The sequence below is a fragment of the Alligator mississippiensis genome, chromosome 4 (assembly GCF_030867095.1).
Source record: "Alligator mississippiensis isolate rAllMis1 chromosome 4, rAllMis1, whole genome shotgun sequence".
In the NCBI taxonomy this organism is placed as follows: domain Eukaryota; kingdom Metazoa; phylum Chordata; order Crocodylia; family Alligatoridae; genus Alligator; species Alligator mississippiensis.
In genome coordinates this window covers 250,210,465-250,234,776 of record NC_081827.1, presented here as the reverse complement: position 1 = coordinate 250,234,776, position 24,312 = coordinate 250,210,465, and the positions used below count along the sequence as shown (strand labels likewise).

Below are 24,312 nucleotides of genomic sequence, written 5' to 3'. Positions count from 1 at the left end.
TTGAACACCTTCAAGAGCAAACTGGATGCTTATCTCGCTGGGATCCTATGACCCCAGCTGACTTCCTGCCCTTTGGGCAGGGGGCTGGACTCGAAGATCTTCCGAGGTCCCTTCCAGCCCTAATGTCTATGAAATCTATGAAACTTTACCAGCAAGCTGTTGCAATACTTGACAAAATGTACATTCCCCCCCTTTTTCTGTGCGCAAGAATTTTATGTGTTCAAATGGTGCTAAATATCCAGAAAAGAAGCATCCATTTATGGCTGGGAAGTCTATACATGGACAACCCATTCCCACATATTATTTACTGTAGATTCCCCACATTCTCCTCCCTCCTCAAAATCCATTTTAAAGAAGTAAGGAATAAGGCTTTGGAGTGTGGATCTTCTTCTGCCCTCTGTTTCACTACCCTCTTGGGACAAGTACACTCCTGGGAATATATACCAGCAGTTGCAGGCAGGAACAGTACAGAAGATTGTATAGCCTCCACTGCAGCATAGAGATTGAGATATATACACACAAATGCACACATATACACACACACAGAAAGCAGATTAAAACTCCACACAGGGTGTGTCTACATGTGCTGATTTAAGGTGCATTAGCCATCTGTGCATTTTAAGGCTTATTAAGGGCATGGGTACTTTTTCTTGCCATGGCAGGGGTTCGGACTGGATGACCTGCTCAGGTTGCTTCTGACCCTACCTACTATGAAACTATGGGTCTACATGTGCTTGCCCTTAATGCACCTTAAAAATGGCAATTTTAGGCTATTCATGCCTAAATTTAATACCAGCAAATGCAGGTATCAAATGTATGTGGGAATAGTGAAACCACCTTAAATCACATGTAGACACACTAAGGCACATTCATGTTGTGTAGGTCGACTGACTTAGGACTAACTTTAGTCCCAAGTCAATCCTCACACCACATTAATGTACCTTAGCACATGCATGTGTAGCCTAAATCACTTTAATTCACATTAGGCAAATGTGCATTAAGTTTAAGCACATGTAAAAGCATGTGTAGACGTGCCTAAAGAGGAGTAAACTGTGCTGGAAAACAGTTTTGATGATTGTCTCATTAATAAGTGTTGGGTAATTACAAAACAGAGAGAACACGGCATTTATTACAGCTGTTCTGTCATTAAAAAAAAAAAGTCTAAACAATCTATAAAGTTGTAAAATATGGGCATGGTCACCAAGTTGCTTATATTAAAATTAGAGAGAGGAGCTAATTGATAAAATTTTTGTGTGCTTTATAGTTTAAAACATTGTCTAAGGGGTATATTCTTTCTGCCAAACTCTTATTAGCATTCGTGGGAGTGCGATGCTTCTGTGCCGAAGAAGAAAAAAAAAAAAAAAAAGGTGGCATTTCAGTTTGGTTGGCATTTTCTCCTAGTTCTGGTGCTGTGTCTCGGTAGGTCGTAGAAAGTTGGGGGTCACGCTAGTTAGGGGAGAAAAGGGTCTCTTGTTGGACTCTGTGCCCAGAGTAACTGATATGCGAGCTGATCTCTCCATGGCAACCAGTGGGAATGCTTGAGCCTTAAAGGCTCTAAGAGCATATGGTTCCCAAGTTGAATGCCCTAAAATAACTGAAAGAGAAAAAATGATCAAGTGCCTCTTATTTTTTCTTCCCTGACCCTGTCTCCTTCCACTCATCCCTGCCCCCTGCCACTTTTCTATAAATGTATGCACATTTTTTTCCCTTTTTTGTATGCATGTGAAACACAGCACTTAAGGAAACTCTGTCGTACCATCAACGTGCTTTGAAATTGCACAGGGGTTCAGAAAATGCCTATGCTTGTTTGTGTTTTGTTAGTATGAAATAATATAAATGCTTGCCCTCGCTCTCGAGTATCTTGCTAGCAGCTCAGTTGGCTTTATCTTATGTTCCAAGCTCTTGGGCTTCCCGCTGAAAGCAAGTGCTTCCCTGCTGCACTCTAATGCATGCCATACTTTAATGCAGAGATCAAACACTTTTGTACCATAGCACAAATAGCAGTTGACAAAGAAAGAGAGGTTTCTTCTAAGCCACAATTAACTATATTGACTGCTCAGGCTGAGAGTTAATGGGGATCAGAGAATGCCCAGAAAATATAATCTAATTACAGCAATTAGCATTATAAATACATAAATTAAAAAAAAAAAAAGAGGAAACAAAAATTAAATTTGGTAAATCACTGCTGTAAATAGGATCAGATTGACTGGCGTTGTATTTAATCAGAATCCAATTGACCTCTTTAGGAGATCCAGAGTAGTTGTAGCAGCATTTTCAGCTAGTCCTTCAGTGGGTTATGCCCAAATGTTTTCAGCCATATTTACTCCAAGTTGCAGTTCCTAGAATCACAGACAATGACGGTGGGAGGGGATGTCAGGAGGTCACATCTAGTCCAACCCCCCGCCCCAAGCAGGACAGCCCCAACTCCATCATCATCATCTAGAGGTTTGCAAATCTCTAACAACCACCTTTCACTGCATCTTCAGCAGCCTTTAGTTTATTGTTCTGACTAACAGTATTCATACAACTGTTAAGAAATGTCTGCCGGTGAAGACGGGTTGTGCTTTATTAGTTTGTCATCAACTGTTGCATGCCGGTTTGTACTCAAATAAATACAGCCATCAAGCTGCTACTATATGCCCACTTCTAGCTAGGTGCGGTTCTTTCCTGGTATTTTCAAGTGTGTGCAAACGCTTCTTTTTATAGAACTGAAAAAGCATTAGAAGTCCATTTAATCCTTTATAATACAGATGTGTTTCACCAAAAAAAAAGATATTTTAGGGTAAATTCAATTTATTCAAAGCTCCAGGAAATGTTGGCATGTATTGCTCTTCACAGATAACTTCAGTAGTCACTGCTGCAAAGACAACTTTCACCAGAAGTTACCACCCAAGGTAGCTCAGATGTCAGAAGAAAGAGCTCTCCGTCCTCTGTATCAGGAACCAGATTGGCTGCTGACGTTAGTTCAGCACCAGTTATGATGGAGCCAAACCAGTTTACGCCAGGTGAAGTTCTCTCCCAACATTTGGAGCTCATACCATTATACCTAATGGTGACTGCTATTTTTGTATGGCATCCAGCAGTTTTGTGCACCAGTGGGACAAGTTTCCCCACCTACCACTCCACCAAAGTTTTTTAATCACAGAATGAGAATTTTGTTCAGTCTCTTTGCCAGATTTTGCCCTTGAATTTAAACAAGTTCAATCCCATGGAAATCAATGAAATAGCATAGATGTACTCAGGGACAGAAACCGGTCTCTACAGTCCTGCTTGGGTGCAATTCATACCCCTACATTGCTCAAGGCCTAACTCTCAAGTCTTACTTGAGGCTCTGATGAAGTTCTGCTTGGCTTCAAACACCTTTTCAACCGAATAGCCAATTTCACGTTTTTCCCGTCTTGCCGTCACCAAGAGTCACGCCAATAGGAAGTGTAACTCTGGTGATGCTAGGCTATGGTGCACACTGTGCTAATGAGCATTCAGCATATATTTTAAATACAGACATATTCCTTGCCTTAAACTTTATCCAGTCATGTTAGCTTCTTTTAAAGACTGTTAAAATTGTCATGCATGGTCAGACTTGGAGATAGGCTACAGATACAGGCAGGCTTGGACAGGCTAGCAAGTTGGGTGGATTGTAACCTGATGAAATAATTTGACCCCAGTACTTTTTCCTGCCATGGCAGGGGGTCAGACTTCATGATCTGCTCAGGTCCCTTCCGACCTGACCAACTATGAAACTATGAAGTTCAACGTCGGGAAATGTAAAGTGCTCCACCTCAGGACAAGCAACCCCCAACTTATCTACAGCCTTGGCAGCACCAAGCTGGCTAGCACCATGAATGAAAGGGACCTGTGGGTAATAATAGACCACAATATGAATATGAGCCGGCAGTACGATGCTGTAGCCAACGGGGCAAACAATACCCCGGCATTCATCAATCGATGCATCTCCAGCAAAGCCAAAGAGGTGATTCTTCCGCTCTTCTCAGCACTGGTGAGACCGCAGCTGGAGGACTGCATCCAGTCCTGGGTGCTGCACTTCAACAAGGACGTGGACAAGCTTGAAATAGTCCAAAGAAGAGCTACCCGTATGATCAGTCTTGCATGGCAAGCCTTACGAGGAAAGGCTGAGGGATCTGGGACTCTTCAACCCGAGGAAAAGAAGGCTGAGACGGGACCTGGTAGCAGCTCACCACTACACTAGGGGAGCACATCAAGGGCTTGGTGAGCAACTGTTCACCAGGACACCTGAGGGGAAAACCAGGAGTAATGGCCACAAACTCCTGGAAGATCAATTCAGGCTCAACATTACGAAAAACTTCTTCACGGTTAGTGTCCAGACTGTGGAATAAGCTCCTTCCAGAGCTGGTGCAGTCGCCTACCCTGGAAATCTTCAAGAGAAGACTGGACGGCCACCTTGCTGGGGTCTCCTGACCCCCAGTTGTCTTTCCTGCCTGGTGCAGAGGACTGGACCCGATGATCTTCCAAGGTCCCTTCCAGCCCCTTACAATCTATGAAAATAAACTTTAAAATCTCAGCTCTGGTGTAGCTGCAAAAATCAGAAAAGCTTACAGCTAAGAGACCAACAAGCCCGACCCCATTGTCCTCTTGCGCCAGGGCAGCAGTTCACTACTTCACTGCATTACATGGACCTGCTTATTGCCCAGTGCTCCTGGGAAATAGCCATTTACTCTGGCTAGTGAGTGGGAAAGGGAAGTGGAGATAAGGAGCCTCCCACATCACAATGCCTTTCATCCTACTCCCAACCAGGCTTGCTTTCATCCCTGAAAAAAGTCAGGTAACTAGGCTTTGCTCTCCCCACCCCTTCCAGAGTCTGGATCTGGAAAGAACACGGTAAGAAAGGAGAAGGGGACTTCTTAACTTTTGTAAGAGTGGCCAAGCAAAGATAGTGACAACTGAGCCCTGGATTAAAGTAACAGTAGTAGCGGGTCGTGAATAACTGAGGTAATAAATTACTCGACACTCGAGTCATCCCGTTGTCTTTTAACTGAGTTCATTTTTCAACCTTCCGTGGGTTGGGCAATTGCCATGCCGGCTCCTTTTCAGGCTGCTCAGTGAAAGACTCCGACTCAAAGTCAAAAGACGAGATATTCAACTTCCATCTGACACCTCTCCGATTTCCGAAGAGTGCTCGACACTGCAAAAATGCTTCTTGCGAAGAATCCAGTGAATCTGAAGAGCACTCTTTCAAGTTAAACTGAATGCAGCCAGCTAATTATCTGCTAGAAGTCAGAAATCTCAGGCTCAACATTTTAAATGAGAAAAAGAAACGGAGGTGTGATTTTTTTTTCCCTCCCTCTTTCTTACTTTCTTCTAGCCCTGAGGAAAATATAACGCATTTACTTTCATTGACAAAAAAACCTGTTCTGTTCTAAGATTAAGTCCCCCAAAATTAAAACCCAAAACACATCAGTGCTCTTCCTTCTCTCCATGGGCAGTTGGGTTGCAGTAGCCCACAGCATGAACATAAGATATGGACAACAATAACTCATATTGGAGAATCTATGCCCCACCGCTGCCCTTCAGCCCAGAAGCATAGAAAGTAAGGGTTGAAGGGACCTCAGGAGGTCACATCCAGTCCAACCCCCTGCTCAAAGCAGGACCATTCCCAACTACATCATCCTAACCAAGGCTTTGTCTACCTGGGTCTTCAAAAACCTCCAAGGATGGAGATGCCACCACCGCTCTGGGGAGCCTCTTCCAGTGCTTCACCACCCCCAAGTGAGAGAGTTTTTCCTAATATCCAACCTCAACTTTCCTTGCTTCAACTTGAGCCCATTGCTCCTTGTCCTATCATCTGCCCCCACTGAGACCAGTCCAGCTACATCCTCTTTCCAACCCCCTGCAGGGAGTTGAAGCCTGCTATTAAATCCCCTCACCCCAGTCTTCTCTTCTGTAGACTAAATAAGCCCCCTCACCTTTTCTGCTGCCCTCCACTGGACTCTCTCCAATTTGTCCACGCAAGCATCAGGCTTTTTCCCTATGGACTCATTGTCCACATCTGAGACAATCCTCGCTTCCTCTTTCACAAGTCAGAGAGCAGAAGTGAAAGCCTCCCTTGCAAGGAGAAGAGCTGTGAAGTTCTTCTTCAGCACTGAAAAACCTAACAGAGCTTTTGAAACCTAGCTCCTGCTGGCTTCCAATTGTCACCAGAGCAGAAGTGCTAATGGGCTACTCATTCTGGAATTGCAGGATTTCCTGTAGAAAGCAAGAGATACCAATATGGTCTACTTGACCTTCCAGTTGGGTGGCCACTATAGGATCAGTGCAAATATGATGAAATGTCACGCTCCTTTCTGCAATAAAGTAATGAGCTGTTTTGAACTGGCACCATCACTGGTGCATAAAGGGATGCTTTCAGTTAGTCAGGCTGTTGAGTACTCCACAGGCATCTACCAAAATGAATTATTCATTAGAGCTGTAATAAAAAACTGTCATGGGCATTTCACCCAGCGATCTTACCATCCCTTCTGTTGAGCTTTGCAAAGCTGGGGCTGTGAGCGTTCAGGAACTCTGAGGAGCTGTCAAAAGCTGTCGGAGGTAACGAAGATACTAACGCATCATCACAATTATCTAAAAAAAACAAGAGAAACAAAAGAGAACATGAGAAAAAAATCACGTAAGAAGCAGGAAGAACTTTGCTCTGTTGATTCTGTGCATTTTTTTTTTTTTAAACATGGAAAACAGCAGGATCTTTAATAACCTGATGCTCACTATTTAATAACCTGAATCCATGTTGTAAGCAGGACATCGACAAGGGGATTAGAAAAGTGTGAACAAGCAGTCACTTCAGTTAGACAAATATTAAAAGGCAGCAAATTGTCTAAGCTTTATTTCCCCTTATTGGCCTCTATTTCAAGGTCCAGTTAGAGCCAGAACTCAATGGAAGTGGCAGGTATTCAGCACCTATGAAACTATCAGGGCCAGTCCCCTACAGTGGGCAAAAGTAGGGCATTTTGAGATCAGGTTTCTTCCACGTCGACCTTGCTATGGATGACAACTGGCTAGTAAGGAACACACTACTGCTGGTTGGTGATGGGCACAATACCCACGATAAACACTGCCAACAGGCTCCCCAACACCATCAATCCAGCGTGATGTACTGGATAGTGTGAAGGCAACTCCTTCGTGTTTTGCTCAGATATCAAACAATGCAAATACTTCTCAAAACACGGCCTTTTTCTGTGGAAAGGCAACAAGAATACCCCCAACATAGCTCGTGAAATGCAGGAAGTCTCCGAGCAGGGCTACCAGGACACCATAGCATCCCTTCCAGTCTTTGGCCCAATACACAGAGGACAACACTAGGTTTCCCTTTTAGCAAGATGCATTTCCGAGATTCGTGCGTCTTCAGGAAGATTAAGCAACACAGCTCCTTACCTCCGTGCAAGTCAGAAGACTAATAGAGCACAATAATGGGACTTGGACATGGGGATGAAAACTTCTTGCACTGAAAAGAGAATCCTATGCCATAAAACAGAACTAAGGATCACACCTTCAGTGTGATAACACTAAACTTATGAGACCCTAATGTTCAAATAAGGGTTAAATTAGATGAAGCAAGCTTGCTCTTCATCAATTCTGTCACATACAGATCTAAGAATACAGTGAAAGCTTTCATTAGGAGCATAAAACCATTCATTTTTAATTGAATCACCCAGGAAGGAATCTAATTACTAGAGAAGTAGCGCAGGTTAGCAAGATCTCGGACTCCATAAGGGTCCTACATCCCTAGAATAAATATATCATTTTGCAAGAAAAAAAAAAGAAACAAAACAGCGTGTTAATGATGCTTTAACGTTATGAGAGCCAAGAAAGAATTAACAAATGTTACAGTAATGTTAACTCAGCCATACTGTAAGTTTAGCGTTGATTCATACACGACTGAGGTCTATGAAGTGTTGGATTGTGTGTGTGTACTGAGCTGCTGGTCCATTCCTGGGACACAACGTTGTCCCCTCCAGGTGGCTCAGCTGTTGCTGTGCTCAGAATCCCTCTTGATTTCTCTTAACTTCTAGGGGGAAGTCCAATGGGCGATTGCCTCTTCAGGCAGTCAAGTTATTTGCTATCACCAGCGCTACTTCATTAAATGGGTTATAGAGCTCTTCTCTAGTCTCCCCCAACCCTTAATTTGTAGCTAAGGACACAAAGAAAAAAAACAACAGTCCCCAATTCACGCCAAAACAAGGACTTTATGCCCCACAGACAGATAACATAAAATAAACCAAATCTCATGCACATGCATACAACAAACAGATATAACTCAAAGCTATCCTGCTTTCAGTATTAAGTAGGCTCAGGTACAAACCTAAACGCTAGAGCTCTGTGGATGTTAAAAAAATAAAATAAAAAAAATCAAGTAAGTGCAGATTATTGCATTTAAAATGCAGAGACATGTCTACATGTTTCATTTAAATTATTAACATGTACTTACTGGGCATGTCTACATGTTCATTAATGCGCTTTTGCTAACGTACATTACATTTGGTACCGCCACTGCAAGGTACTGGAAAAAGGTGCCTTAATCTATTTTAATGCTCATTACCAAAAGAGCACCATTTTTGTGATGCTTTAATGCACATGAAAATAGGGTAATGCGCATTAAAGTGCATGTGTAGAAGTGTGTCACCTAAACAGCAGGTCAGGCAAGTGGAAACTTGTTGGTAACAAGTAGATACAGTGTTGAATTCTGCTCTTAGAGCACTGTAAGTCAGGAATAACTCCATACTGCCAGTATAATGGGGCACAGATTTTGGTCCAAACCTTGTAAGCGAGAGGGTAGCTTCCAAAAGAATAGTCATTTTTTCTAGTAGGCAAGATTTATATTCTCATAGCCTCTCATCTCAGAAGAAAACCACACTTTTATACTAGAAACCAATAGTAGGTTGTGGTTGTTACTTTTTTCTGTAAGGCTTGAAACAGATATCATCCTTAGAATGGGATCAGCTATACCAGGATGTGTCCTGGCACAACTGATTTGCTTCACCGAGCCACACAGACATTGTTTGTTGTCCAACAGGTTCAGGCCCCTGCCACTCCTGGTGCTTCAGATGCAAACTGACTCCGGGCTCACTGGTACGGTACATGCCGGGGAGCCCCTTTGAAAGCAGAGAACCTGGGCAGGTATTTGCAGGGCTTCAGGGGCCCAATCCTGCATGCCCTGAGAAATCTCACAATGACTAGGAAGAGTAAGCATCTACGGGCTGCTCATGCTCTCTCTACATAAAGCCAACAAATGTTCTCTGCAAAACAGTGGCACAACAATTTGTAATATCTACTGCCACTTTGGGGCACAGCTGGCATGACAAGGGACATGAACACCTGTTTGCTTGGGCTTTGAGACCCCCCATAAAGTATTTACAGTGGCAAAATGGTTTCTGACCTAAGAGGTTTAAAGGAGGAAGAGGAAGGAGGGGTGCACTCTTCGAGCAGAGATTAAAAGGGGTGATGCTGGTGTTACCATCTGCCTTCACTGCACTATATAGGAACAAACTCCATATACTGTTCTCTGCTTCTGTTACAGACCCTGCTTCCAGTAGCCCAAGTGAAAACGGCAGGATCCAGAAATCACCCTTACCGTTTCCTCAAAACTGCTTGAAATGAGCAGTGAAACTAATGGGACATGCTCAAGTCAAAAGACGAGGTACTTACTATAGAGAACCAAGCCTGATCCTAATTTCACCATCACAGCCATCAGAACCTCACGTCAGGATTGGCAATCAGGATCTCTCTGCTCTGCCAGACATGGCTGCCCCTCTTCCCTGCCCCCAGTGCAACACTCAGCCTGGGGTACCTTGCTTTAATGAAATTACTTTGCAAAGTATATCCATGACTGCTCAACAGCAGGTGAGCATGCCATTACTCCACGAGTAATGAGGTGATGTGGCCTAGTTCACAGAGCACTGGACTGGGACTCAGGAGAACTGGGTTTTTCCAACTCTTTGAGTTGGTCTAATGAAAGATGTAGGATATACCCAAAGAAACGTGTCTGCCTGGGTTGTATTTATGCCACTAGTTTGGCAGGTTACCTTGGGCCATTCTCTCTCTGCATCTCCCTTCCCCTATACACATATTGAGGATAAATGATGCTGAACTCCTAAGGTATGTTGAGATACATGGATGAACGAGGCTATGCGAAAGCTCGGTGCATCATTCAATCCTGGTTGCAATAAAAACTATTCCGATAACTATTCTGTATCTCATATGCACAATACACACACCACCACCTTCCCACCCACTCCCAGTGTTTAAACATAACGTTAAATTAGCCAAAAGATTAAAATTGGTTTGAGCAAAAGTTGAGCAAACATTGTAAATGTGCAAATGTGAATATTAATTTGGAGCCATAAAAAAAAAGCTTTGTTAGATGCCCTAAAATATACAATCCTATAACTACACAGGAAGGCTTAATTTGTTAAAGCAAGGAAAAAAAAAATCCTGGTGAAAAGAGGAAAGTAGCATTTTAAAAACTGATACAATAGCATATATCATAAAATGGCAAAAATCAATAGCCATCAAAATAAAAAGGCAGTTAGGCAATGCAGATAATTGATAACAGCTGATAAAGGTCTCCATGAAACATGTAGACCAAGAGGGTTAAGGGTAATAAAAGAGAAAGTATTTCACAAACACACAATATCCTCACAATGGTATAGATTTAAACATTGGATTAGAAGGGATAGTAAAACTGGCAATTACAGTGGAGGACATGAAATATTTCTGCTACATAGCCTGAAAGCAGCCAAATAATGCAATCATATCTTAAAGTGATAAGGAAACTCCTTCTATTCCACCAGAACTAGGGGGGAGGGTGGTGGGGATGTTAAGACAGCCATAATTACACTTTTTAAGTCAGTGGAGTTTGATAACCTGCACACAAGTGCATTTAAATAATTGGCCAAGGACATGTCTGAATCACTAATGTAGATTTTAAACATATCTTGGAGCACTGGAGAAGCTCCAGAGAACAGGAGAAAAGCTAAAACTGGGGCAACATTTTAAAATGGTAAGCAGAGCAAGTTATTCCATGTAGGTCAGCAACCCCGGATCTGATCTCGTGCACACTCAATAAAGACTTGAAGATAGTAGCATAATTAATACTACTCAACAAGGCTTTGTGGAGAACAGATCTCAGGGGGAAAAAAAATCCAGCAAATTATGCTTTAGATATTTTTATTAATCAAATATATTTAGAATCCTATAATGTACTTTACTTCATCCTATATGAAATCTGGATAGCATTGGCCGTATATGAAAATCAATATAGTTTCCACATGTATTTCCAGAAGAAAGAGACATAAGAGCCAGTGGTTGTAAGATATAGTTAGCTATGTTCACACTAGACCCAAGTCACTGAGTTTTAAGGGTGAGGTAATTAAACACTGGAACATCTTACCAAGGGACACATCCATTCACCTGTACTTTGGAGTCTTTAAATCGAGACTGGACATCTTTCCAAAAGATATGCTATGGCTCAAGCATAACTTATGGATCTGATGCAGAAATTATCTGTGAGGTGCAGCTTAACATTATACATAAAGTCAGATTAATTGATCATAATAGCTCCTTCTGGATTAAAAAAAAAAAAAAATACAATTTGTGAATTAGAATGAGACTGTTAAATTCATTGTCTCAAACAGAGACCTCAAAATGTAAGTACGTTAAGCCAGTGCATTATTTGGCTGTGTTTCCTAAAGCCAAGTGCCTGCCTTCATAAAGGTTCACTAACAAATAGACCTTCTGTCACTAAACTTAACACCTACCTACTTACCTTGCTATCAGTTTTATTAAATTAAATCCACAAGATAGAAGTTCAAGTCTGACTTAGTTTCTCCTTGGGGTCATCCCTTCCAATTACTCAGCCATGCTTCCTTTAAAGACAACCTGTCCCTATGCCTCCAAGAACATTACCTGTGAAGGGTACGCCTCTACCCAAGTAACTCAGCAGTGCACACTTGCCTCTTTCTAGAGGGTCAACACCTGCAAAAGTGGAAGGTGTTGTGACAGATTATGTTGGCTAATAATATTTCAGGATTAAAATGTGTTTGCTTCAGTTTCTCTGACTAGCTTGGACATGGGGGAAAGAAAGGGTTTAACTGTATCTACAGGCACCCTTTGGGAACCTGGTGACCTGCTCTACCAGTCGAGAATGGGCCATCAAGCAAGCAATGAACCAGTTTTCATAGCACCACACTATTTTAGCCTCAGCAGAACTAATTGCTTTTGCTGCATGTGATTTCATGTGTCCTACATCCCTTCAAAGAAGTAAAGTGTGTCTTCAGGGCTAAGTATAGATAATCAAAAATCCCAAGCCTGAATTGATTCAATCTTCACCAGTTAGTCTAAACTGCATAGACTGAACCAATAAGCAAGTGAACAGACATTCACTTTTGATTCTGGAAATGCAGCCACATGCCTGCAGTGGCCCAGGCCAGGGCCAAGGGGCATTAGAGCATGCCTCCCTGCTTGGCTGGAGCAGACAACTTGGGCCAAGGCTAACCCACCCACCCTATGAGGGGAGTGGGGGATTTGAAGGGGAGGTACAAAGCATCCTGGGATGCTGAGGGACTGTGAATTAAACTTGAATCTGGAAGGGATCTGGGACAGCAGTTCAACAAACTGATTTAAACTAAATCAGTGAAGTCTGATACTACATCCATCCAGGTTTATTTTAAACCAGTTTTGGCCATTTTGAAAGCGGTTAATGTGGGCTGAACTTCTATTGCATTACAGATTTGAATTCCTTTCCTATCATTTATACAAGTTTGTGTGTAATTTCTGTTGCTAGCCCAGGAGTTAAGCTAAAAGGTAGCTCACCAAGTGGCCTATAGATTACCTGGGGTCACAGCCAAAAGACCGGGTCTCGGCATTTATAGACATGCTATGGGAGATGAGAGGAGGCACTTTAATTAGCCCGACTCTCGGAATCAGGCTAATTAAAGCACCCAGAGCATCCCCATGCTGCAAAATGGTGGTAGAGGTGCTTTAATTAAAGCTCATTCAACAAACTTCAACTAAAGCACCCCTGCCACCATTTTTCAGCATGGAGATGCTGATGCATGTGATGCTGGAGTCTGCTGGAGCACAGTAATTACCACGCTCCAGCAGACTGGATTAATCAAGTGTGGTCCAACATGCTATAATTACAGTGAATTGGACCAGCTTCCCTGCATGTGTATAGGAGCCCTCAGAGTCCAAGAAGCCAAGATTCATCCACTGTAGGAGCTACACCTCGGCAAGCTTCATGTGGTATTCCAGGGGAGTAGAAAATGGTCGACTCCATGCAAGTGCTACCCTAAGGATACTGCAACAGGATTTCCCCAGACAAGCAGTACTGCAGACTTCTACAGGATAGGCCTCTTTTAAAAACAACACCTGGTTCTACAGATTGGTATGCATTTACCAAAATCACTGGGTTTTTTTACTCCTGTTAATTCTTCAGCGCCAACACAGCAAAGACAAAGATGGATTCTAGTGCACTTTTTGCTTTGTCAAAGGACTTGTTACTAAATGCTAGCAGGTAGTTGCCCATCCAAACCTAGCAGTAGCAATAGAGCTGCCAAAAATGTCACTAACAGATTTGGCAGTGTCACAAGACCTTTATTACCAATGAAGCACTGAGGGGTTCAGAGCCTGACCTTGATTTGCATGATTAGCAGATAGAAGGAAAGGGGAAAAAAAATCATCTTTCAGTTGCAATTCAAAATCAAGATCATTTAAATTTAGAATCTACTGAAGGACAGGAAATGAAAAGACTCTTTTTTTTTTAATGTACTGTATAATTACATTTTTAAATCTGCTTGAAGTCCGAAGGCTGCATAAGTAGGAATTCGCTGGTACCTTTCATTTGTTATGAACTTCAGGGAGTAACTCTGAAAAATACCTTGGGATAGGGCAGGGCAAGAACACAGTTGACAAGAGCTCGTGGTAATGTTCTCAATAGTTTACGCTATATGTGTAGACATAAAAACCTGGCACCTCATAAATATCCAAATTATATCACAGTTACGCATACTGATTTTCTATAACAGGAGATATTCAAGTCATTATTATCCACCTTATCCAGCATAATTGGAAAACAGAGGCTGAATGGAATTCAATGTAGGAGCAAAAACAGGAGTGGTAGCCAAATAGGTGAAGTACTTCCCTTGCCAATTTAAATGATTGTTGGGCTGATAATGGCCACATGGATCCCAACCCTCTCCCTCCACACTTCACAAGCCCTATTCTCTATTGGCACATTCTGAACTGAATGCTGCATGGGGGCAGGTGTATTCACAGCCCCCTTGCAGTGTCCCCAGAGCTATGGTGTCCCAGCCCTTCCAGTAGCTCCCAAAGTATGCTGTAGCCTAGAGGTGCGAGTATTTAATGGTGCTTTGAGTGTACAACCCTAGGCACCATTAGCTCTGTCCCAATAAAGGCTCTGGCCCATTCCTCCACAAGCATCAGACACCCCAAATAGCAACCATTATCACAACTACCATGCCAGCTTCCTCACTTTATAGCTGTTCAGCAGATTCACCACATTTGCCTGTCATCGTCATAGTGTTCATCTCTTCAATATTTAGCATTACGGGCCCTCCACTATTAGCTTCGGACATAATCGAAGGCAAACAAGTTGGTGCATTGAGCAACCCCTTTCTAATGCAACCATTCTTCATCTGGAGGCAGATTTCTCCTCCCACACAACACTTGGTTTATACTTCCACTCCCCTCATCTCTCCCTGGAGTCACTCTCATCTGTGATCCAGCTATGGCAATGGAAGCCCCATTACAGTATTAAGGTCCAGACTCTCTTGTAGATGTTCCTCAGCGAGAAATTAAAAAGCTTCAATGGGAGCTTCCCTGACTGAATCTCAAAGCTCAGGCTTTGACCCCTTTATTAAAAAAGTAACTATTAATAATGGTAATGTTTGATAATAATGATAACCATTATTAATGAATTACCATTAATAAATGATAATACCCTGCTTTGTTCAGCAGCAGATGTCAGAGCACTCAATGCAAAGGGTCAAGTATTGCTCCCATGGTACAGAGGGGGCACTGGAGTGGCTATGCAAATCGCTCAAGGCCACTAAGTGGCCCTGCGGCAGGGCTAGAAATAAAATTCACACTTGTTGAACCCCAGGCATTGTTCCATCCACTCCAGGCCATACTTTACCTTGCCCAATGAGAGGGAGGGGAAGGAGTAAGGGAGGTTCCTCTCATGGCAAATCTCGCAGTAGGTCTTTCCAGACCTACTGTTCTTTATTCCTGCGGCTGCCAGACTCCATTGTTTAAAGGAACTCTTCCCCTAAGCAATCAGGGTCTGTCTACCATGACCTTAGACCACTGTGCACCATTGGCCAGGCCCCAGCATGACTGCACCGTGCACCATCAGCCCACTACAAGCTCAATACTCACCAAAGCCTTGCGCCTGCCCCTGGCAGGGCTCAAGGCAATTATATCCCTCTGGGGCACTGTCCAAACCTCCCCTTTCAGCCTCATCCCAAACCTCTGGCACAAACAGCAACAGAAACATAAGACCCTGGGTTATAACATAATAATAACCATGACAACAGCCCTCTGCCCCTTTAAGAAGGCAAATTTACCCCTAGTACAGCGTGCCCCCCAGCCAGGGGACCTTGTGATCTCCGGCAGCCTCGCTATTCCTGCAGGGAGCAAAGCAGACAAGCATCCCAAAGTCTCTCTGCTGGGCAGGAGCTCCTTCCCCTGGCATCTGCCAGGGAGAGACTCCCCTGTCAACCCCAGCCTTGGGCTTATATGCTCACCGAGCCCTGGCCAGCTGACCGCTTGCAGTTGTCTGCTGACTGCCTCACTTGCCCTGGCAAACTGGCAGCTGCTGCGCCCTGCCTGCCCTGCCATGCTCCATGGCTGGGCTGCCTTTATCTTAAAGTAACAGAGAGCTTGGGAGTCTCTGTTATATCTTGGTATATTTAACAGGAAGGAAGAAGAAGAAGCCCTTAAAGTAATCACATTGAACCTGCCCACTGACCAGAACTGACGGTAATGGATTTATTTAGCAGAATAGGATCCCCCATTGTACTTGTGAATACACTTTAGGTATATGCTTCCTATTTCATAACTAGAACACACAGGTGTAGACATATGTATAGGTCCGATGGTGTTATGACAGGTCAGAGTTTCAAAAGAGTTCTCCCCCCTGCATGCTTGATTTGAGAGTGTTGAGCCTGTGAAAGCCTGGCCCACTGTGCACAGCACAGACAGGCTGATAACATCGTTATAGCTAGTTTGTGGGGGGTGGGGGTAGGTTACTGTTAATACTTCCTAACAATGGAAGTATTCTCCAAAATATGAGTTCAAGCTCTTCATTTTCTAGTTCTTCTTTCTGCATTTCTTAGTGAAGGTTTTCAAAAACCAGATGTCCAAAGTTTTCAAAACGAAAACCGAACAAAAATAAAAAAGGTTCTCCTTTAAGCATAGTTTTTGATCGATTAATTTTTTAATAGAACACCCCAAACTGAAAAATGTTCTTCATAAGTTTTCAGTTTGACCCAAAAGGCATTTAAACAAACAAACAAAAAAAAGTGTTCAAACAAAGAAATCATGAAGGTGGGAGGCTCTAACTTGGCAAATTCTCCTTTTTTTTTTTTTTTTAAATCCCAGTTGGTATTAGCCAAAAGCGGAAGTCTTGGCATAAGATGTGTAAAAGACCCAGAGCACCATTTAGAACCTTAATTCAAACCTTAATCAAAACTTCAGTGATGAATTTGCTGTAAATGGGCCTCCAGCATCTATTGGACCTTCAAAAAAAAAAGTCACTAAGGGAGAAACTGGCTCATATTTAGACAAGCAGGATTCACAGTTCTTCAGAAGAACACAGAACCTCTGAAGCATAGCTGGTTACGTACTCCCAGGCGATATATTTTAGGGCTGTGCGAAACAGAACTTTTTTGTTTCGACTTCCATTTTGATGTTTCGACAGGACAGTGTTTTGTTTCAAGTTTTGTTCCATTTTGAAACCAATGTTCTGTTTCATTTCGTCGAAACTGGTGCCCTGTTTTGACACTGTTTCGAAGTTTCGCCCATAGGCTATAGTGGGGAAGCATGAAGCTGCCTATAACTTTGTCAGTTCATTCTGGATTTGGAAGGAACTTGCAGGGAGGGTAGCTCTTTCTCAGGCCATGAAGCCTGCCAAGTTTCAAGGAGATAGATGCAGGGGTTTCTGGGAAACTGAACCTCAGGCTGCTGATAGGCAAAACTTGTGACATGGGTGATAGAAAGCAGGCCAGCTCAAATGATGCTGCCTTCTATGCTGTTTTTCCATCCCTCCCCCAGAGCACTGGGATTGGAAGGGACCTCGGGGAAGGACCACAGTCACTAGCCAGCTATACAGTCAATATGAGAACAGTCCTTCCCCCCTTACCTTGTTTCCCTGTAAGCAAACCCTGCTTGAGTTTTGAAATGTTTTGAAGCCCTTCATTTCATTTTGATTTTACTGTTTTGAGCTCGAAATGAGTTGAGACAGCATTGAAATGAAACAGCCGGTGAAATGTCACACAGCCCTAATATACTTGACTCCAGATCCCAACGTGAAAGTTTCAGTCCAATATGGTTAACATGCATTAACCAGGTGTTACACTGCAGATGTCAGTGTTGGGTGGCATAGGATGGTCATGCTAAGACGTTTCTGCACAAAGGATAATTGCATTAGTTAAGGTCCTGCTCTTTTGTTTGTGCACTCAATAGTCTTTTAGGGTCTTGTCACACCTTACACTGTGAGCCACACAAACGTTGATGGATGTTAGTGCTAGTTTGAGTTTGGAGCAGTCACATGTTCAGGTCAGCAGGGCCCTGGAGGACTGAAGGGTAACCAGTCCCTCCCATTCTGGGCTTTCCTCTTCCCCTCCTGCCCCCCCGTGCTGGGGCTCCCTCTGCCTTCCCTGCTCCCCCCAACTCCACTTCCCGTGTCCCTGGGACAGACAGCCACAAGTAAGGGAAGAGTTAACCTGCCTTCTTCGGTCTGCTGCTCTTCTCCGAGCTGAGCTGACCCAGAGGGCAGCAGTGGTGCAGCAGGTTAACCTTTCCTTGCCTGAGACAGACAGCATGTAAGGTGGCGGGGGGCAGCAGGACAGATCTGGGTCACTGGAAGAGGGGGGGTATTTACACCGAGATGTAGCCTAGGTGGCTACACCTTAGTATAACATGAGCTGAATGACAGATCAAAAGATAACCCTGCCCTGGAGTGGCATCACCGAGCCACATAATGAGTGTTTAAAACTAGTTTCAGGTGTTAATTTGGGGACACTCCATGTGGTAAGAACTCCAGGAGGTGCCCAACATTACCATGCAACAAGGCCCTTGCTCTGCCAATACCTTAATTCTGGTGGGAGTCAAGCAAGTCACATAGGGTTTGTGTGGCAAGACCGTGGCCCATGCTATGGCTGCATTGTCAATAGTGATAAATAGTAAACATGGAATCCTACTGACACCGGAGACTGAGAAATGTGAAATACAGACTGTAAGCCCTTTGAAATAGGCATTGCAACAAAAGGACGGAGGGCAAAGAATGACAACTGAATGCCAAACAATGAAAAAAAGCAAAGAGCGGACCCAGTTTTCTTAGCATTTTTTTTTTTTTTTGTTAGAGTGGGGAGAAAGGTTGAGGGAAAATTAAAAGGTGAACAGACTAGTCACGGGGCATCAACCATATAGGTTCACTCAACTGGCTGGGTTTTGTAGGCTTAAATCTTGCCTTATGTCTTAAAAAAAAGAGGGGAAAATAAAGGATGCCTCTAATGTCATTCTAATGTTGCTGTGGCAGATCAACTAAGGTATCTCACTACAGGTCCAGGGACATGGATACGAGTCCCATTCTGCCCTTGTGCCAATGGCCAACTCTCATTGACCCAGCTATAAATAGGTTCCTGGTCACCTCAGTTGGGAGTCGAGGGTAACTGCTACGCCTCACCCATATTAGACCAATGATGTCCTTGGCTTTTGAGATGCTTGGCATTTCATCTAGGGGCCATTGAGAAGGCAGAAATACCCGCAAGGGAAACCTCCACAAGAGTTGCCCTGCTAACAGAGGACTTACTGCATAGGCCTAGGTGCCCTTCCTCTGCCACCAAGGATGTTATCACATGTCTCGGCAATTATGCACGTGCTGACTGACTGACCCACCTTGCCCTGCAACTGCGGTAGAGGGACCATGTCCAAAGCATTTGAGGATATATTCTCTTATCTTCTCTCTTTCCCCGCTCAGCTGTAAAGCAATCCCCTAACAGCAATAAGGTCAGCTGTTATAAGCTAAAAGCAGCCATGCCAGCTCCTTGACCGATCCAGAGTTCCCAAGGCTCAAGAGTCAAATCGAAAGCCCCCTTTGGTTTCACCCATTTTGAGAGGGACAATATAGAGCCTGGCCCTTGGTACCTTATAGCATCAAGCCCTTCATTTGCAGGATCTTGTTAACATCCTTAAGAGGACGTCAGAAATGAAAAATTAAAGCATCAACCTAAAAACTGAGAGATCCTTCGATTCTTTCTAGTTGCCTCTTGGAAATCCTGGCTGGGATTTAAAAGTATCCGACTGAAGTTGGGATTGTGTTGCCAGCATGATTTTATTCATTATTAAAATACCAATATAGTTACAGATGGTACTGAAGGTAAATTGTGTACATCACTTTGATTGCAACAGTAAATTGTCTCCATACTGGGATATGAAGTTGAAAAGATCCACTTGTATTTATAGGTGACATAAATTTGCTCTTAGCATTGCATACTTAATGGCACACTTTGTTTCAAAGACATTAAGCATGTGTTTTTTGCAATGCCTACAATAATGCTTAAAAGCAATAATTCATGCTTTTAGTTTCATTTGCCCCCCCACCCAGTACCTATAATTTCACTTTGCAAAGAATGGAAATAAATACCTAGATATTACTCTTTAAATTGACCCTCCACCTCTACAGTGCCATCTAAGCAGGCAAAAAAGCAGCTTTCATCATACTCAAGGAATGAGGCTCAAGAAATACAGAACACACACAAATCTTATGGGAACATCTTGGAAAACAGGACCTGTTATTTCCCTCACCGGGAACTCCCCACCACAGTGTGCCTCAGTGGATCCACCTCTGTTATTCAACATAGTAAAATAAATAAATAAATAAATAAATAAATAAAAATAGCTAAGGGATCAGAGGGAAAAAAGTTCTATTTTCCTACAATAAAATCCCATCCCTTTTCCAAAAACTGGCGATGCCCACAGTGACATAGCTGCATAATCAGTCTGTTCGTGAACAGGAACAACACATTTTTCAAGATAAAGGCAATAGTGAGCGTACCTAATGCCACGTTCCCTCTTCTCCTTATGAGCACACAGGTAACTGCCAAAAATTAGCTAGCCATGATGACTTACCAGAGGACTTTGAATTGCACAAGTGTTTCTTGTGTGTCAATGTTTCCATTGTCTGTGTAACTCAATCAGTTAGGTTCACATAGCATCTTCTTTGTGGATCAGCATACTCATGATGAGCAAAATCTGCACCATGTAGTCTTTGACTCTGCAGAAGAGATGACTGTGGGGGGGGATTTAGCAGTAGCTCTGAACCACCTGAAGGGGGGTTGCAAAGAGGATGGAACTGGACCACTCAGTGGGGACAGATGACAGAACAAGGAGCAATGGGATCAAGTTGCAGCAAGGGAAATTTAGGTTAGATATTAGGAAAAACTCTCTCAGTAGGAGGGTGGTGAGGCACTGAACCAGGATACCTAGAGGTTGTGGAATCACCATCTTTGGAGCTTTTTAAGGCCCAGCTAGACAAAGCCTTGACTGGGATGATCTAGTTGGGGATGGTCTTGCTTTGAGCAGGAGGTTGGACTAGATGACATGCCAAGGTCCCTTCCAAAACTAATTTCCTGTGATTTCTATAAAAATGGTCAGACGCCTAAGACTGGTGCCATCTGAGCCCCCTCCCCAAAGTAGTCTCATTTAGAAATTATCTTAATTTTGCTGCAAAAATACTACAGTTGTCAATAAAATATTCATAGAATGGCACATCAGTCAAGTTGAGGGACAGCTATTGCATGATGCATGTTCTTAGAAACTGAAGCTGTTCAGCTGGATCTTGGCCTTGGACTACTCACAAGTAGCAACGCAAAAGCACTGGGTTTTTAAGAGCAAAAAGGATCAAATGCTTTGAAGCAGCATGGAAGGCCTATAAACCCAGAGAAAGGATAGTCTTGTACGTAAGGTACTAGGATGAGTCTTGGGTGGTCTTCATCAGCTCCCAGCTGTGCCAAACTTGTTTTGTGGCCTCAGACAATTAACTTCATCTCGTAAAACAAACATGATAAACATTCTCTTGGTCCCTTACACCATCAAAAACTCCCCTTTACTATGTGTGTACAAGCCTGGCATGATAGGGCCCTGATTTTGTTTGGGATGGTTAGCACTACTCAAGACAAACACCTGAACCAGCATATGGAAGTCCAAAGAAAACTAATTCATATAATACCTCAGTGCCAACTACCTGTAACCCACCATCGCAACCTGTTGAATGAAAACAAGATCTGAGTTTCATTAAATTGCTGAATTCACATTCATTATCCTTACAGGGACAAGACGACACGTCTAAATAGTCAAAGGAGACTGTTCTCCCCGGCAGCTCCCAAGTTCTGGGGAACAGAAGCTCCACTGGATTGCAGTTGCAACTCAATGAAGTCCTTGTTTGTTCCCAAGATTACCAAGGGTGCTGCACAAAACCTTCCTAATTTCCTCATGAAAAAAAGGTTCTTTCAGGCTTAATAGTCTTTGCAATCCATGTTTATAAGGCACTGCTGCACTTTTAGATCTCTCCTTGGCTTCATCAGTAACCTTATCCAATCTAAGATCAAAACTGAAGCAGCAGATGAAACAGCTTCTAGCTCTGAAATTTGCCGGATTGTTTAGCGAGCAGAATACATAAGGCTCTTTCTCTTTAAATTCATGGATCAACAGTATATCAGAGGCACAGCCTCCCCATAAGAGAATGCACAGGGAGCGTGCTTTTATCACCATGGTGCAGCCTTTATTGTGTTGCGAGAAGCATAGCCCGAGGTGCCCTTTCTCACAGCCATGCATCATCCATAAATTAGTTGTAAGCATTTCTCTTTCTTATCTTTTCTATGATGCGAGTGTATCAGTGTGCATTTCAGAACTAGGCAATTCCCACAATGGCACCAGCACACACTCACCACTTGCATAAACCCAATTGATGCTCAATCTTCTGAGACCAATGAATCTTCTGCTGCTGGCCTTGATAACTGGAAGCTGTGTCCCTTGGACCTTACCTGGTGCAGTTCCAAACTCTACAAAGGACAGGCAGAAAATACAGCCATGGTGTACCATCCAGGCACCAAAAGATGTCTACGCTACGTATTCCAACTCAGGAGGAAAGATAGCAATACAGCTGAGTGCCCCAGCAAAATTATCCAATACTAGACCGTGTGTTTTCTAAGACTAAGTTCAGATAGTTATAAAGCTTGAGGTAGAATAGATCCAATCTATGCAGTTTTCTCCTCTTCAGAATTGAAGATGTTAGGAAGATAATTTCCCATGCCAGTTACAGGCCTAGTGGTGACCAATTGCAGAGATGTGAATCCTGCTGCAATGGTTACATGTGTATGGCTGATAGCTACTAGATGAGGGTGCATCTATCCTCCAACTCCTTGATGCTCGCTCTGCACTGACATTCAAAGAAGGTTGTCTTTTTGATTTGGAGCCACCAGGCATCATGATCTGCAGCCCGTGTTTCCCACAGTTTGTGGTCAATATGCTCGGCAGATAAGGACCTCTTAAAAAGTCCTTGAAGTGCTTGCATGGGGCCCCTCTGTCACACTTCCCCATCCTCAGTTCCCCATATAGCATGGCCTTTGGTAAACCGTTTCCTCTAAGCTGTGCAGATTAAACCAATTGACAAACTGAACTCATGTTCAATTTTCACGTGGGAAATTTGACCTCAGTTGTCTTTCCTGCCTAGTGCATGGGGGTTGGACCCAATGATCTTGCAAGGTCCCTTCCAGCCCCTTACAAACTATGAAATGCAGGTAGAGGCTTGCATTGGCCCAGGCAGGAGGTGAGGGGTGCTTGAGCACACCTCCCAGCCTGCCGGCCATTGTCGAGCCCAGCCCAGCCCAGCGGGGGCCATCCCTAGTTGCTTGCCCAACACCCCCCCCCAACCCTTTGCTGTTCCTCTGCATTGGGGGGGGGGGGGGGCAACCAGGTGCCAGCCCCCCTGCACTGTGTGTCTGAACACAGCAGGGGAGTGCCATGCTTCAGAAGGGTTCCCCCAACCTGTTACAAAACTTCAGTAACACAGATACCTTAGGTGACAACAATGGAGAACCTGGTATTCAGGCATTTTAAGTCAGAACTTACAAACTTATATACCAACACCTTCAAATCATCTCTTATATGAAAAACTTGGTGCCATGGCTGGGAGTAGGTCAGTGGAAAACTTCAACAAAGTTTTTTTTTGACCATGTAGCAAGTAGTAGCAGCAACATATGGAGGGAAAATACAGCTTTCAATGGAGAACTGGTTTCTCTGGTGGGGTACCATTGATGATTCCCACCCTCTCAGTCCTGAACTCTGATCTTTTCCCTGCAAGTCCTTTGTGAAAGGACATCTCAGTTCCTTCAGACAGATGCTGCAAAGGCCTCTATAATGAATGTATCAATCTGAAGAGGGAAGGGTAGAACAAGTTATTTCCTGCCCATCTAAATGTACCACCCTCACTCCTAAGCAAATATTGGAAATCGCAAAAAAAAAAAAAAATGCTGAGTGCTTATGGCATTTTACAGACACATCCAGGTATTATGTGCAGTCATTTAAAAGCCATCAATGAAATCTGAGTTATGCTCTGAATTTTCAAATTGATCATGGTCAAACGAGTTCAATTTTCACTTTTCTTGGCTGCTTTGCTCAGCCTCTCAAATCGTGGATGAAGCAGATTACAAAAACATAGAGAAATGCAGTGTGCAGCACTCACTAAATATTTTCTATTTGGCAGGGAATCTTTTCAAATCAAACAACATGTAGAAAGACATATTGAAAAGCAATTATAATCTAGACAGAGTTTCTGTGCAGCCAGGAAGACTGAGAGACTGTTCAATTTGCAGCCTGCGAGCAAGGTTTAAACAGAGATGGAGGGAGTGGTAAGTGCCCATGTCCCATTGCATTTAAATGTAATGTCATTCCAAGGGATAAGTAATCATTTTATGCCTCAGTGACTTCTAACAAAAACACCTTAGTTATTACACCCCAAAATCCATTTTTTTAAACCACCTT

The 24,312-nt window shown here is 43.3% G+C and overlaps 1 protein-coding gene across 1 annotated transcript in view; it reads right to left on the bottom strand.

The window, feature by feature from the left end:
- Positions 1 to 24,312, bottom strand: part of CNTNAP5 (contactin associated protein family member 5) — a 462,074-nt gene that overhangs the window by 326,845 nt on the left and 110,917 nt on the right. Inside the window, exon 2 of the mRNA XM_019480590.2 lies at positions 6,487 to 6,597. Within this exon, the coding sequence (XP_019336135.2) occupies positions 6,487 to 6,597 (111 nt within the window). The remainder of the gene's footprint in view (positions 1 to 6,486; positions 6,598 to 24,312) is intronic.